The sequence below is a fragment of the Larus michahellis genome, chromosome 4, assembly GCF_964199755.1.
Source record: "Larus michahellis chromosome 4, bLarMic1.1, whole genome shotgun sequence".
Taxonomy (NCBI): domain Eukaryota; kingdom Metazoa; phylum Chordata; class Aves; order Charadriiformes; family Laridae; genus Larus; species Larus michahellis.
This window is the reverse complement of record NC_133899.1, coordinates 45,967,571-45,982,860: the sequence shown is the minus strand read 5'-3', so window position 1 is coordinate 45,982,860 and position 15,290 is coordinate 45,967,571. Positions and strand designations below refer to the sequence as shown.

Below are 15,290 nucleotides of genomic sequence, written 5' to 3'. Positions count from 1 at the left end.
GCAGCACGGAACCACCACCCTGTTCTCAGCTGTGGCTGGGAATACTGTCGCAAAGCACAGAGACTGAGACAGGAAAGAAAGTAAAAGCATGAAGGGAAAAAAAAAAGGCAAAAAAAAAAGCAAAGTTTCATGAAGCACTTAGAGTTTTAAAAATATGTAATCTAACAATGACTAGCATTTACTGAATTCCCTCTGCTCCCTAATAGCTTTCAGTTGGTCTGTCTATTTACAGGCAAATGACATGTCTTGACACCACAGAAATAACAGAGCTGTAAGAGAGTAATATAGATCCTTCCAGTCATATCTACATAATCATAATTGATAATGGTGTAAAGACACAAAAAGTAGCCCACTCTCTTCCTTCCAGTTTCCAGGGCTCCCTAATTACTACAATTTCACCAGGCTGTTACTGGGAAGGGGCAGGCACACCTAACCTGAGGAGAAGTCACAATTACTTGGATCTGTATTATCCTTTTTATGATAAATTTGTCCTTTGCACACTCTCTGTTAACATGAAACCAGACCTACAGCAAGCTAGACTTACGCTATCATTGATTCAACAGCAGTCTAGAAAATAACAGAAAACAAATATGTGTATGTAATTGCAGGGAACATTCAACTACTGTATGACCACAAGTTGGGGGGTGGAGGGGACGTTTTAGCCACATTTCTTGACAAATGACAGACAGCTCCTGAAACCAAAAGCAATAGGTTTCTAGTCCCAGGGGTATTGCCTTCAAATATGTCTATGTTCTCAGGGTAGATCGGTTTTCCCTGCTGCAGGCATCCCGCTGAGAGGTGAGGTCCCAAGCAAAACACTGGAATCTGACTGCAAGCCTTTGAGGTGGCAGGAGCCAAGGGAGGTTCAAAGACAAGGCTGGCTGGTGGGCAGCACCTCTGAGTACTGCAGAGGTTAGAGGTTAGTAAAGCAGGAGCCACTGGCCAATAAAACAGTGTTTGGAGAGCCCACTCTACAGATAAATTGGGGATCTGTTTACACCTTTCCCAGCTTTCTGAGTTACACAGACTGATGCTTCCCACTGTGATCTTGTCCTATGTCCACTAGCATCTCCCTACCTCGGCAGCTGCCCTGCTCTCTGCTGGTTGGCTTTATAACATGGCTAAAGGATGCTTGGAAACTTTTAATCAGCATCCAGCATCAAAAATAAATAAATAAAAGCACAATTGCTTTTATTTGTGTCAACTGCTGCAACAAGATCTGTCTTGTTTGAGATTTCCCATGACTCCTGTACTAATGCTGGGAGAATAGAAGCTTAAATTCCCTTGATTAGAGAAGTTAAACACAAAGCAAGCCTAGTGCCAATCACACACATGAAAGGACAGCTTTTTGAAGCAAGAAAAAAAAAATCTAGGTAGGGTTACCACCATACTATAGCGGTCAAAAATCAGCACATACCTCAATTTCAGAACTTAAGCTCTATACCGGGAAAATCTTGGCCTTTTGATGAAGATATATTGTGCTCAATTTCCTGTACACCATATAGTTCTATTTTATACAAGAACAAACTTAGACATACTCCCATACACACAGTTCTCAACACTGGACAACTTTAACCACAGACATTATTGCCAGCATTGCTTGAATACAGATATATCTTACTGACTTCTCTAAGGGTAAAAGCTGAAGGACTGGCAGTCACTGGGATTTTTTTTCCATATCTATGGGAAAAATTCAGTGTAGGACATGGTGCTGCTTTTTGCCTCTGCACCTTAAAAACTGATGTTAGCTCAAGCTATGTAGTACCTCGTCCTTCATGACTCAAACCGTGCATGGCTGTATGGCTGTCTGATGAAATAGATAAACTGATTAATAATTGCTGGTTGTGATAATACTACGTGATGGTCACACTGCAAAGGAACAGGGCTGAAAATAATTTTACTTGGACACCATAATTGATAGACATCAACAAGAGTTACTTCTTTCTTCTTGGCAAACATCTGAAATAGCATGGTAAAGAGGAATATTCTTTACACACAAAGCCAAATTTTGTACAAAAGGAGAAGCAATCTCAAAGATAAACACTGAAGCTTATTACAGAAGTCCTTGCTACCCTGAAAAAAGATGGGAAGTACATCACTGACCAGGGTTTGCATATTTATTCTGTATTAAACCTTTGCTTCACCTCAACAATAAAAAACGTGAAGGAGTTGTTTTCCCTCTCCCCTCAATACATATATAACATATCCTCTGCAGTAGACGGAACTCACATCTCAGGAGATTCCCTGAAGCACTGGCTACTAAACACAGGTAGCAAAAGATTAGAAACAGAACAAGTGGTGAGAGGAAGACCACAGAGCCTGGGCTTGGTGCTGCTAAATGCTTGCTGAAGCATTTCAGACAAGTGGTTAATGGGTGTTGCATTCATGCTTGGACTTCACGTAATTACCAGATTCAAGATCAGGAAAGTTCTTCTCAGTGCTCAACAGGCACTATTGATATTTTTCGCTTTTGTTTGCTACAGCGTTGGGAAGCATTTTATAGTAGACTGTGCTGTGTGGGGGATCCAAGATGAAGTATTCTGTGGATCCCCTGGAACCAGAATTCCACTACGACCTGAGTCCAGCTGCAGGAGACTGTCTGTCTTAAGCTTAACCATAATCTAAGAACTTCTATCCATGATTCCCTACTCCACTATTAGTATCCTGGAATATGCACACCCTCTATAATCCTCCCTCTCCAGAGCATCTGTACAGATTTAAGCCACCAGGATAGAATATGTATTCAAAGACAACTAATGCCAGGTGCCATTTTCATTTCTAAAGAGCATTCAAAATTGTCTGCTAATGCAAAAAGAAAAAAGATTAAAATAAATAAATAAATAAGGAAATTAAGGAGCCAGCCCCCAGATACAAGTTACGCCATTTGCAAGCCAAAGGGCATTACAGTATATTCCTAACACAGCCCACTTTTCCATTTGTAACAAAGATCCATAATTTTCCTATATACAGGCGTCTAAGAAACTGTTAAGGTATCTTCACAATTTACAGACAAAGATTAAAGGAAAAGCCACCTAAAGATTATCTGCCAGCAGATTGTTGCTATAGAACACATAAAACCTTTATAACTTAAAAGCCAAATGTTCCTGTGTTGTAAAACACATTTGATTTAGTCATTAAAACAGGATCCAGGACTTCTAAATTCCATTACTAATATTATGATTTGAGCTTGTACAAGTTAGTTATGCCTCTATCCACTTATCAGTAAAATGAATACAAGACCAAGGTGTATTTACTACTACTATTTAATATACTCACATGCAAATTACTACAACAATGCAATGTATTTTTACTATATAGGTAAGTGCTAAAGTTGTAACAATTTCAATAATGAAAGGGTAAGTGGAGCAAGTGAACTTGATAAAGAAATGTGATATGGTACAGACTAAGCAGCAGCAGAGGGAGAGCACAGAGTAACAAAGAGTGAGTGAAACACTAAGAAAGATGCTTAATCACCCATTTGTCTGCAGCTAACTGCTTCACGTACATGACAGAAAGTATTTTCAAATATTATTTCTAAAAGAAGTACATGCCTTTCCAATTTTTGGATCATCTGGGTTTATCTGTAGTCTACCCAACCTGTGTACAGCAATCTGCAAAGAATAAGTACCGAAAGTCCACTTTGCAACAACATACACACTCTTAAAATACAGACTCTTAAAATCTAATCTTAAAAAACAAAAAATAACATTGTCTTAAAATAGCATAATTTCCCTCTTACAGTTGAAGTTTAGCCTTGTGTTGTTTAGAGGCTGAAAACCTAGATAAAAAGGCAGTGCAACAGCATCCTATAAAAATTATTCATTGAGGTGCTGATTGCTCTCAAATTTCTGAGCTCTTTCTCAGAGACGCCATCAAGACCACTCTGTAATACAACAAGCATGAAAGCCGTTTTCTTCATTCTGGAAAGCAACAAGGCAGGACAGACAACAGGAAAAAAAAAACTAGGATAAGGATATTCTCTGCAGCAAATGAAGAGGGGAGGGGGAAGCAATGAAAGTCTCATATATAAATGCCAAGGATTCTACAACTCCCCTGGTGATCCTGGCAGTAAGCCAGGAAAAAGTTTTCTCTTTCCTTTGCTGTTTGCAGCAACAAATCTTTCCTCTGGGGGAGGGGTGAGAGGGCTGGAACTAACTTCACTGCATCTGATAAGATGGCAAATTGTCCAGGCCTGACATTTATGGGGCACCCGGAGCTCCACTGAAGCACTCTGGGAGGATTAAAGCAGGGTTAGCCTCTCCAATCCCACTCCTTAAAACGCTACAAATGGCAGACAGATGAAAGTTCGTTTAAATTTGATAATGATGGGTCCATAGAACTCCGAGACAGAAGCTGTCCCCTGTCAGGGAAAGAACTGAAGCTGGAAGTTGAATATTCTCATTAAAAGGACTTGTAAAAATCAAACTATGCTCAAAGAGCTTCCAGTGTCCAGATACTGAAATGAAATTCTGTTTAATTGGCTAACAAGAACTAAATCCCATCTCTTTTATGTGAGCTGCACCACCCACAGGAAAACTCCACCACCCATTTGCTTTAACTCTATCCAGGACCATTTCACTGTAAGAATGGGATATTTCACACGCCGGCAGTGATTGCCTGGAGCCAGCAGAAAGGCTCATATAGCTGTCAGCAAGCTGATAAGAGTAGAAATTACTCTACAGAGCCCTCTTTAAAGAAGAGCCAAAGAAGCACATTAAATGAAAGGGAGGAGGGGTCAGAAAAGCCAGCCACTCATGTTGTTTCAACGTGGCACTAAAACAAGTCATTGATTTATGCATGTGTCTTCAGCTCTGTTTGACCTGGAGTCTGAACTTTTCTTCAGGTCAGGGCTGAGACACATGGGATGTGCACTAGAAAAACCACAATAGCTAGTCCAGGTATTCCGACTGTAGGAACATACACTGCAAACTCCATGTTTTCTATTCCAGATTTTTTAAACTGAATTTGCATTCCTTTTTAGCTGTTAATCATTCACACGGTCTGAAAAGACAAGAGGTTGTGATTATCCAAAACATTAATTAATAAAAATCAAGAATGTTGCATGGTCACTAGGTGAGTGAGTATTTTGTGGGGCTTCAGGAAAGTGAATTATTCATTCATACCAGAAGGAAATTATACATCACAGTCAATATTCTCTCACTGAACTTTTTGGCAGCCAGTGAAGTTAAAATGCATTTAAAAAAACACTGATGATCTGACAAGGTTATTCCACAAGGCATTATAATACCAAGGTCTCCTGCAAACCTGAGTCCTGAAGTTGCATCACTGCGACCGCACCGCATCTGACCAAATGGCATTCTGCTCCTGTATTCTGTCTCTGACAACGGTCTGCAGCAGGTACCTCCCCCAGACGGACACAGCAAACATAAGCCACCACTTCCTCACAACTCAGGAACTTCCTAAGCCAGGGGGTATACCTTTGCATTCATCTCTGACAGATTCTCCTTCTCTGGATTTCTTCATTCACCCTTTATGTCAATAAAAACCCTTCACCCACACAAGATGCTGAAGCAATGAGTCCCACAGACTACCTACTAGTTCTGGGAAAAGACCATCTTTTTTATTTTTTTTTTTACCAGATTCCAATAATACGAGTTCTAGGGAACACCAAATGAAGTTGTATCAAACAATGTACAGCCATATCCATTCACTTTCTTCATGACCTTATTTTATAGTTCTGCATTATATTCTTGCTCCTCATCCCCAGTAATTCATCTTCAAGATGAATAGTTCGTGTTTAATCACTCTTCTCTTGAAACCTTTGATCACCCTTGTTCTATTCTATCCTTTTTAAGAGGGGAGAACCATAACTATGAACTGTATTCAGGGTGCAGACATACAACAGATTCATGCAGTGACATAGTACTTCCCATTTTGTTCTCTACCTCTTTTCTAAAAATTCTTTACGTTATTTTTTTTGACCACAACTGACCATGAATCTTCTATTTTCATATAACTCTTTATTACAGCTCTAAAAACTCTTCTCCAAGAGACTACAGCCAGCTGACAGGCCAACACTGCCTATGGAAGGCTGTTTTTCCTTTCACATAACCCCTTTCTTTAATCTATAGTGAATTTTGTTTGTCACTTTATCATTTGATCATGCTATACCTGAATTTCTTTGGCCTAAGATGTGCCAGTTCCAAACAAAACCTTTCCCAAAGCAGAATCATTCATAAGGGACAGTTGCAAGGGTTTTTCTATTACTGTTAGCTTGATCTGCAAGTTTTTCCTTAAAGGCCGTGCTCTTCTGGAGTGCTCATCTTCTACACAGCTACCTAATTTTATGGTATTTCTTATCTCCAAGATCTCCACCTCTCCAAGTTTGGCTGAAACTAGACAATAACAGAAACCAAAGGAGAAAACAGCATGCACATTGTATGTGATCATAGCCTTGATTCCCTAGGAAACCGGGATGAAAAGAATTCCTGCTCTCAAGAACACTAGCTCTTCATTATTGTACCATTAGACCTCACAAAGTCACCCAGTCTTCCAGACCAGATATTAATTCCAAATTTTTATTTCTGGGAGGTGGGGCATGTTATAAAGTCAAAAAGGAACACACAAAGCCTTCTTTTGAAAATAAACTCCTTACCTAAAATCCGTTCAGTGAGAAAGACTGCCTAAATAAACAGAGAAATAACTCTTCTATTGCCTTTACAGAATACTTTCATATTCTGATCCTATGCCTTAAAAAGCCTGTGTTAAAAGACTTCCAAATTGTTGATATTTATTGAGGAAAAACATTTACAAAATGTCTGTAAAGTCAGATAGACAGATTCACCTCACAAAAAGAAAGGAAAAAGGGCACAGAGGCTCAAATGTAACTTGTGGAAAACTTTCATACAAGTTAAAGACATTTATGTATCAACTACAGTGGTGAAATATGTTTCTAGAGATTAACAGGCTTTCAACCAAAACACTAGAAAAACTCTCTTGGGAGGGAAACTATACAAGGCATGAGATAAGCAGATAGCAGCAAAATTTTGGTTTGCCTTTTTTCTTTAGCTATTTTATTCTTCTTCAGGAGCAAGGGAAAATTTCAAATTCCATTCTCTCTCATACGTGTCTATTACACTGACTTCTATTTCTTGTCCCTCCACTTCTACAACTTTGCTGTTACCTGGCTGCTGGTTTGTGGTGCAGAGAAAACGAAACCATAAAAACGCAGCATCAGGTCTGCTGGATCACTAGCTGTGCAGCGGAGCTGCTTATCGACTTGCCTCTGGGCACTTCTGCCAGGGTTTCAGACTCCATATGGAACTATTTCCATATGAGAGGGGGATGGTTCAAGGAAGCTTCAAAGAAAATGAGAATGACAACATTACTGTAGAAAACAGACAAGACAGCAACCCCAGAGATGCATGTTTCACCCAGACTGCTATTAATTTTAGCAGCTCAACTGGCAGAGGCTCTTTTTGATGGTCAATACGTTGGAGTTTATAAGAGCTATCAAATGCTAGTCTCCAGTTCTCATTGGCATGGGCGATACATAGAGTATTGAAAATACGTAACAATTTTTCACAACAGTGTAGGTTAGGCTGTGAGCACAGAAACTATTCCCTTTTGTAAGGAAAGACAGGAAAACTGAACCAGGAATTGTTGAGGGCAAAAAGTTCTGCAAGTTTAAATAATAAAAGCGTAAGTTAATAGGGCTAATCTCCAGAGATCTCAGCACAAACAGGTATAATGCAGGACAGTAGAAATCAATTCTGATTTCCCACACTCCAGCTCTGCTCAAACCAATAAACCTCTTTCCTGGTTTATACCATGTACTGTCTGACAAAACAATTCAGCAAAACAAAGTTGTATTATAAGAAATCACAGCCCGGGTCATACCAGCCGTAGGATCCTAACAAATGAAAACGCCAAAGCTAAAGCACCTGTATTTTATTCTTGTCATGACAATATTGTGTGATGTTCATGATCAGTGTACAAACCGTAAGAAAATATTTTCAAATGTGGGTTTTTACGTATTTTAAATGTAATGACTTGTATTCAAGAGCCTTCCTCTCTTCTCCAGCAGATGTATGGCTAGAAGTACTTCCAGAAACAAAGCAAAAATTAAGCATAGAGAGAAGTTTATTCATTAAAAGCAGACAATCTATTTCAACTTGAAAAAAATTATATATACACATATAAGTGCATGTGTGCATATATATATATATAAAAACCTTGATGCATGATTTCCAGAGAATCAACTGCAATAAAGTACTGCAAAAAAAATACAAATCAACAAAGAAAACTGATAAGCTAACATTTACAATAAAATCTGCTTTAATTATGAGATTTTCGAGCTAAGGATAAAAATTATGTCGTAATCAAGACAATGAAACCAAAGTAGTCGGACAACGAGGCTCCAATCCTATAAAGGTTATCAGACCCAGAAAGTCCAATAGGTATGATGAATGCATGCTTCATCCTACTAAAAATCAGGAGAAAGTTAGATCAAGGATTTGCTCCGTTTGGCTGAAAAGGGGATGATCTCAACCATACTTATGTCAGAACACGTCAACTAGTTTCTTAATTTACTGAAAAAGTACGTTAATTGGCAGGTACTGGCAAAGCATGTTTCACAAGTCTTTATCAAAAACATATTGTCTCCCCTAGTGGAATTTTATGTCCCACAAAAACAGTTTTTGAAATAAAACCTAAACACATCCTAACTGCAAAGGAAACAGTGAGATGTTGTAAAACGACTTTCATACCAATTTTAATAAAAGCTCTTTGCAAAGATCACTTTTTTCTCATTTTAACATCAGTTGTGGACCAATCCTTTTGTAACCGTATATCAAACCCCAAGTGTTTGACAATGTAAAAACAGGAACGAACATGATCATTGTGATCAAATTATCTTTGTTTCCATCTAAATAAGAGCAATGCTCAGTGAAAACTAGAATGGAATGGAAAAAAACCAAATATACCACAAGACCAATTTCAGTCAGTCCTATTCCACTTGACAAAAAACAAGCATCAAAATATTGCATATCAAGTGTTATCAGCCCTTGATGTTGAAGCAGCAAAAGAAAGTGGTTTAAACATTATTGAGAAATATGGGTTACTTGCAAACCAAATATTTTGAAGCTTTTGTTGCCCTTCCATGGCTAAGCAGAACAAACAACTGCTACAGATCACATCTGAAAACATGCATAAATCACTCCAGTTCATTTGCAGATTCATTCTATAAATGGATATTAGTTGAGTTTCATTTTAATAGCTCCTTGCCCAAGAAACAAAATAGAGCACTTATGACAAATTTACTTTGCTTCTGAACTAATCTTAGCACCGGCCTTTTCAAAAGGTTCGTTTCAACTTCAAATTCTGCCTTCTATCATCACCTTTGCTTTATTTTGTGAATCTTTATTCATTAATTCCTGTACATTGTTAAAGTGAAGATGCTGAAAAAAACTGGGAAGACATTTTGGCTAGCCAAAAAGTCCTAAGATACTTTCCCAAGCCATTTAAATCAAAAGATGGTAAGCAAAGTGTGCAACTGCTCCCTACTGATGAGGGGGAAGGAAACAAAAATCTGTAGCACAGGTGGAATGTTACTGCGTACTTATCAATGAGGAAAAGCAGTCAGGTTACCGGTAGACCACACAATATCAGTCACCAACTATTTTTTCACCATATCAGATAGCTAGAACATAGAACCATGTATCAACAAGGGAATTTCACAGATGCTTATGTTGGGACTTCACCTTGTAAATAAGGCTGACAGGACACATGATGTATGGAGATAACATGTTTAAGTACACTCAATATGCAGACAGAAATAAATTCACAAAGACAAGAGAAAGACAGACCTTGTAATTTCATTCTGTTACTCCTACTACCAAAACGCACAACTATATCCTCAACAAAAGCATCAAGATGTGAGGAAGCTTTAGAAAAAACATACTTCCCACCTTCAGTCAGCAGAATCACAGTTTACATCACATTCAGTGATACTTTGGACTCAATGACAATGACTACTGCAAACCATCTATAATCCAACAAAATTAATTCCAGACACAGACTAGAATTGCATTCTGGATATTAAAATATATTCTATTTTAACTTAATTTTACGGAGTTATAGATAACATAGATAACTTATAGATCATCTGAATTAAGGGGTTTTTCGTTGGTTTGTTTCATTGTGAACATTTGGGGGATTTTTTGTTTTTTTCTGTTTGTTTGTTTTGGTTTGGTTTTTCCTCAACTGCATTCTCTGTAGCAAGAGAACACTATCCTGAAACAAATATTTAATGATATTAGTAAAATAGACAAGAAGAAAATCAATGCACACTTTAACAGAGTATTAATGTCAGTTTTAAAGCTTTATTAAGCAAAACTCCCTAGTGTTAACATATCTACGTTCATGTCAGAGAAAAAAGAAAATAAAGCAAAATCCTGTTCCTAGGAGCTGTAACAACAAAGCTAGTTTTCCACCTGCCATCCCTGGTGGCAACTTGGTGCTGTCAGTGACCCACAGCAAAATGGTTCTTTTGTGTAAAGAGAAAGGAGACCCCTGACGGCTGCCGTGATATTTGCAGACTCTCTGTACAGAGAATGAAGTGAAGCTGGCAACAGAATTCAGGTATGAAAAGATTTACTGCTAAATTTGAGAGTCTATTTTCTCCATACTTATCCAGTATTAATATACACTGTGCCACTTTTAGAACTGTCTAGGTAGAAATAACTAGAGTATTTTAGGCTACACCCAGAAAACCATGCCTTGGGTCACTTTTTACAAGGACCACACAAAAGACATAAGATTGTGTAAGGGAATTTCAGAAACATGTCTTCACAATTCTTGCAGAAATTCGACTACAGAAATCCCATGTGTCTTTAAAAGTCACCTGAGATCAGAGAGTTTACTTTTTCCCTACATACCTAGCTCTTACTTTCTCTATGCCTCAGTTCCTCATCAGGAAAAGCAATGACAACAGTATCTCCCTACCTTATAACAATATATGCTCAGGTACAATACGGTGACAAGTATGAAAGATCCTAGATACGAGCCCAAAAAAGTAATCTATATATTCCAACCACCAAAAGAACAATGTGGTTGAATCCCACCTCCTAATCTGAAAAGAAAATTCTTAACACTCTGTGAAAGTCCTCGCACAGCTAACAGTCCTTATCTGTTGAGCTCGCCCTTTACCTGAGAGCTCTAGAATTAAAGCAACTCACAGTGCTGTCTGCAACAGCAAAGCTAATAAACAGGAATCAGCATCAACTGGAGTGAACTAGAAGACATTACCTTTTGACTACATACCCAGCCCACAGAGACTTCATTCACAAGTTTGGACAGCTCATGATCTCAGCTCTTCCACTCACCAAGTAAAATTTCCCTCTCAGAGGAACTGTCAACTTAGTTAAAATATTTAAAACATTTTGCAATTAATGCGTCTCTCATTTTTTGAGTCATTAAAATTTATCTACAAACCAAAGCTTCTCTTGAGATAAAGACAGACTTCTGAACTTCTTTAATACGATTTAAATACCATGTAGGAAAAAGAAACAAATATACGCTGTGATTTCATCAGAACATGTAAGAGTAGGTAGTACACCTGCATTGAAGGAGAGCTTCCATCTGAAGGTGCATTAAGAAAGCAGAGGGGACACAAGAAATGTGAAATTAATGGAAGTGGTGTTTGACTACATCTTTACATGAAAAAGCAAATAGTCAAAATTTCAGTTTCACATTTCAGGAGATCTGCTGCAACCCAAGATGGGGAGGCTTTGATCACTGTGGATGCTGAAAATCCTCTACTATATTTCACAACAGCACATACATTAACATAGTAGGTTGGAGAAAATCCACTCTGAGTAACTGAAGTCTGCCTACTGAAATGTTCTTCTGCAATTGCAATCGTACGCAATATTCTTAATTTCCTGATGTTATGGGTTATGAAGTACAGATCAACAGCTGCTGTTCAATACATTTAGCTGCACCAGTGGTTGGTAGAGACACAACATTGAAAAGTAATGGTGAATGAGTGTGTTTAGCATACAGAAAGAAGAGGGATGAATAATCAAAACATTAACATGAGAGTAAAATGGCTGCTTCTGCATGCCAACAGATTTCACAGTAAGGCAGGTATATGAACCTACACGCCAACCATAAATAAAGGAAAATAATTTAAATACAGTACATTATTTTACCTGTCTTTGCATCTCTTCAATCTGTCGCTGGGGGACACTTTGCAGAATACCGTACATTTCAGGCATCTTTTCTTCAGGGATGACAACAGAGGCCCTATAAGCAAAAATCAGAGAACAAATGGTAAGAGGAGATGAAAGAAGTTCTACATTATGAGATGTCAACAGCTTTTCCAACCCCGAGTCTTGTCCAATTCTAGTAAGACATGTTCAGAAGATATTAGCAGAAAGAAAGAGTCTTCTCTCAGTGTAATTAATTATTCTGTAGCAATTCCTTCACAACACCAGCCAATCTGCCCACAGATAATGCCACAAAGTCTATGGACTGATCTGTAGAGACAATCTAATAAATATGGAAGAGACAGATACACATAAATCCTGAATTCTCCACTCTAGATTGCAACTAACTTGCTGTCAACTGAGATTTTTGAGTGACCGAACAGTAACAGCATATACAGTGCTATGTATACAAACTAGTAATCTTTGTACGTATTATCCTAAGATCACGTAACTGGGCATAGTGCATGCATGGAAAAATAATCTACACTCTTAACACAGTGTACTTAGTTACAAAATAATTCTGTGTTTCAGGCTCAGATGAGCTTAGGAATCATGACAGAACATACAGAATTTAGCATTTACATGATGCAATTTTTAGCATATACTTTTCTTAAAAGAGCCTGAATGCAGACCAGTCCTCACTAAATTCAAGCACAAGATAATAAAGCAAGTCTGTTTGAGAAAAAATATCATCAGCTACAGGATAATCAAATGCTCTGTCATCTCGGCCTCATTTGTTTTCCTCTTCTATTTTTGATGCATAATATATCAAGGGTAAAGACTGCACGTATCTTATTCTGTATTCTATTCCCTGTAACCCCCAATACACTTGACTCATCACACAGACTTTATTCACATTACTGAATGCAAAGAAGTCCCTTATGCAGCGGTTTGATGTACAATACTGAGGGTACAGACCTCTTCCAGTCCAGAACCTCAGAGAAAGGTAAAATGTAGGAGTCAGCAATGATGACTGGGACACATCCAGCTTGAAGAACGTCACTTAGCACAGCCTGTCCCAGGCGGGCTCCACGTAGAACAACACAGAATGTAGACTCCTGTCAACAAATGGGTCAAATAGATGAGGAAAAAAGGAAATGTTTAATTTGTGGTGTTTGTGTATGTATGCATGCATTACGCTTTCCTGCCCTCCCCCTTGTTAAAAAGCAGGATGATTACTTACCTTGAAAGCATGATCTACACGGAAGGATTAACTACATCGATGCTACTTACTCTGAAGGGGTGAGGGCAGGAGGAAGATGGCTAAGGGGAGCTTCAAAGATATAAAAAGTTGCTGCAAAATGGGTAAGTATAGTCCACTTACTCATGTTCACAACACACAAGACAGAAAGACATGAGTTTAAACTGCAGCAGAGAGGACTTCTTGACTATGCTGCACTCACCCTGTAAATGGGGACTTTAGTTCTCACTGACACTGAGGAGTCTTGCTACAGGTTCAAGATCACAAAATAAATGCTTCTAGAGTTCAGCTACACAAACAAGGAAAAAACCCAAGTCAGTATTATGCCTAATTCTAAGAAAGAAAAATTATAAAGTTGATACAGGGCTCCCACAGCTAAGAAAACATCTTTCCAGCTTGCATCTTGTGGCCTGAGGAAAAGGAGCCAGGAGGCTCAGCAGGGCAGCAAAACATCAAAATGGAACTAGGAAATACAAGGGGATTTGCCGGCTCTTCATTTGTTTCGTAACGCAATTGTAAGACCTGTACTCATACCCACAGAGTACTAAAAGCCTTGAAAATCTCATTCAAGAGAAGACTGCAAACAGGAAGCATTAGCAACCCAGAAGTCCAAGAGCCTGTCTAGTAGGAAGTCTGTAAAGGCAGTGCTGGAAAGGATGAACTGTGATCGTAGTCCCCTTCCCCCACTCTCAGACAGGAAGGGAAGGAAAAGAAGGGTGCAGGGAATGAAAGGAGCAGAGAGAATGAACACACATTTTAACCATTGACTCACTAGATCACACAGCAGCAGGTGGAAGAGACTCTAGTAAGATCTGGGAGAGAAAAAAAAAGAAGCCCAGATGTGGACACACATGCTCATCTGCCCAGATAACCATTTTTCCTGTCTAGACAAAGGTTACTATAAATACATCTCCTCGCATCATCACTGTTATCAGCCAGACATTCCAAAGGGAGATGCAGGGCTCTGCAAAGGAAAGTATTTTAACGATCTCGGCATGTGCCAGCTCTCTTCTGAGTTACAAAATCATATATAGCAAAATATAGATATAGATTCCCTGACTTGTTATCCTTGAGCAATCCAGTCTGTTTTTAAAGAAATAAAGCAAACAAATAGGTTTTTTTTCCCCTTTGGCTGAAAGTTTAGGACTCAGGGTGACCCTTTCCTCCCTCTCCCCCTCCTCCACAAGGAATTTTAAACATATTTCCTACAAAACATAACAGGAGGGGTGGAAACTTTGCCTTTCCTCAGCTTGTTTGTTATTTTATCATCATTTGCTGAAGTTCAAAGACAGATTGCTGCTGGTGGCCACAGACAGAGCACAGTGGCCTATGGCATAACTCCACCACACTGCATGCCACAGCACCTCTCTGCTAGTGAATTGCCAAGAGACACAGGGGTCTGAGAACGCTATCTAGTTTTATCTTCACTGAGACATCAAAAAGCCTCTGGAACCTGGGCCAAGGCCATGAAACACATTTCACCTAGATGTTTTCATAGCTGCATGCTGACAAGTCTTCTAGCTCAGTCTGTCATATCTATACAGAGAGTTTTGTAGGGTTTAACTACTAGCTGCATACAAAAAATACAATCTGACCAACTCTCCTTAAACGTAGCGCTCTTTTTTGCCCCCAAATAAATCCACGCATAAGCTCTTTAAAGTTCATTTTAATCTTCCATCCAATTGACAAACCCATCCTCTTTTCCAAGCTTCATCTAGCAAGGCCTGGACTGTTACATGTGAGAAATCAATTCCAAATTCGTGCCTGCTGAAGGTCATTTTGCCAGTTATTCTGGAGGGTGTAGATTCCAATGTTCTTCCCCAATTTTGAAGTGAGCAATTTTGTCCAAAAGTTTCTCC

At 38.7% G+C, this 15,290-nt stretch overlaps 1 protein-coding gene across 1 annotated transcript in view; it reads right to left on the bottom strand.

Moving 5' to 3' along the window:
• Positions 1 to 15,290, bottom strand: part of EXT2 (exostosin glycosyltransferase 2) — a 77,507-nt gene that overhangs the window by 49,180 nt on the left and 13,037 nt on the right. Inside the window, exons 6-7 of the mRNA XM_074584326.1 lie at positions 13,149 to 13,288; positions 12,174 to 12,267 (exon numbers count right to left, since the gene is read on the bottom strand). Of these exons, the coding sequence (XP_074440427.1) occupies positions 12,174 to 12,267; positions 13,149 to 13,288 (234 nt within the window). The remainder of the gene's footprint in view (positions 1 to 12,173; positions 12,268 to 13,148; positions 13,289 to 15,290) is intronic.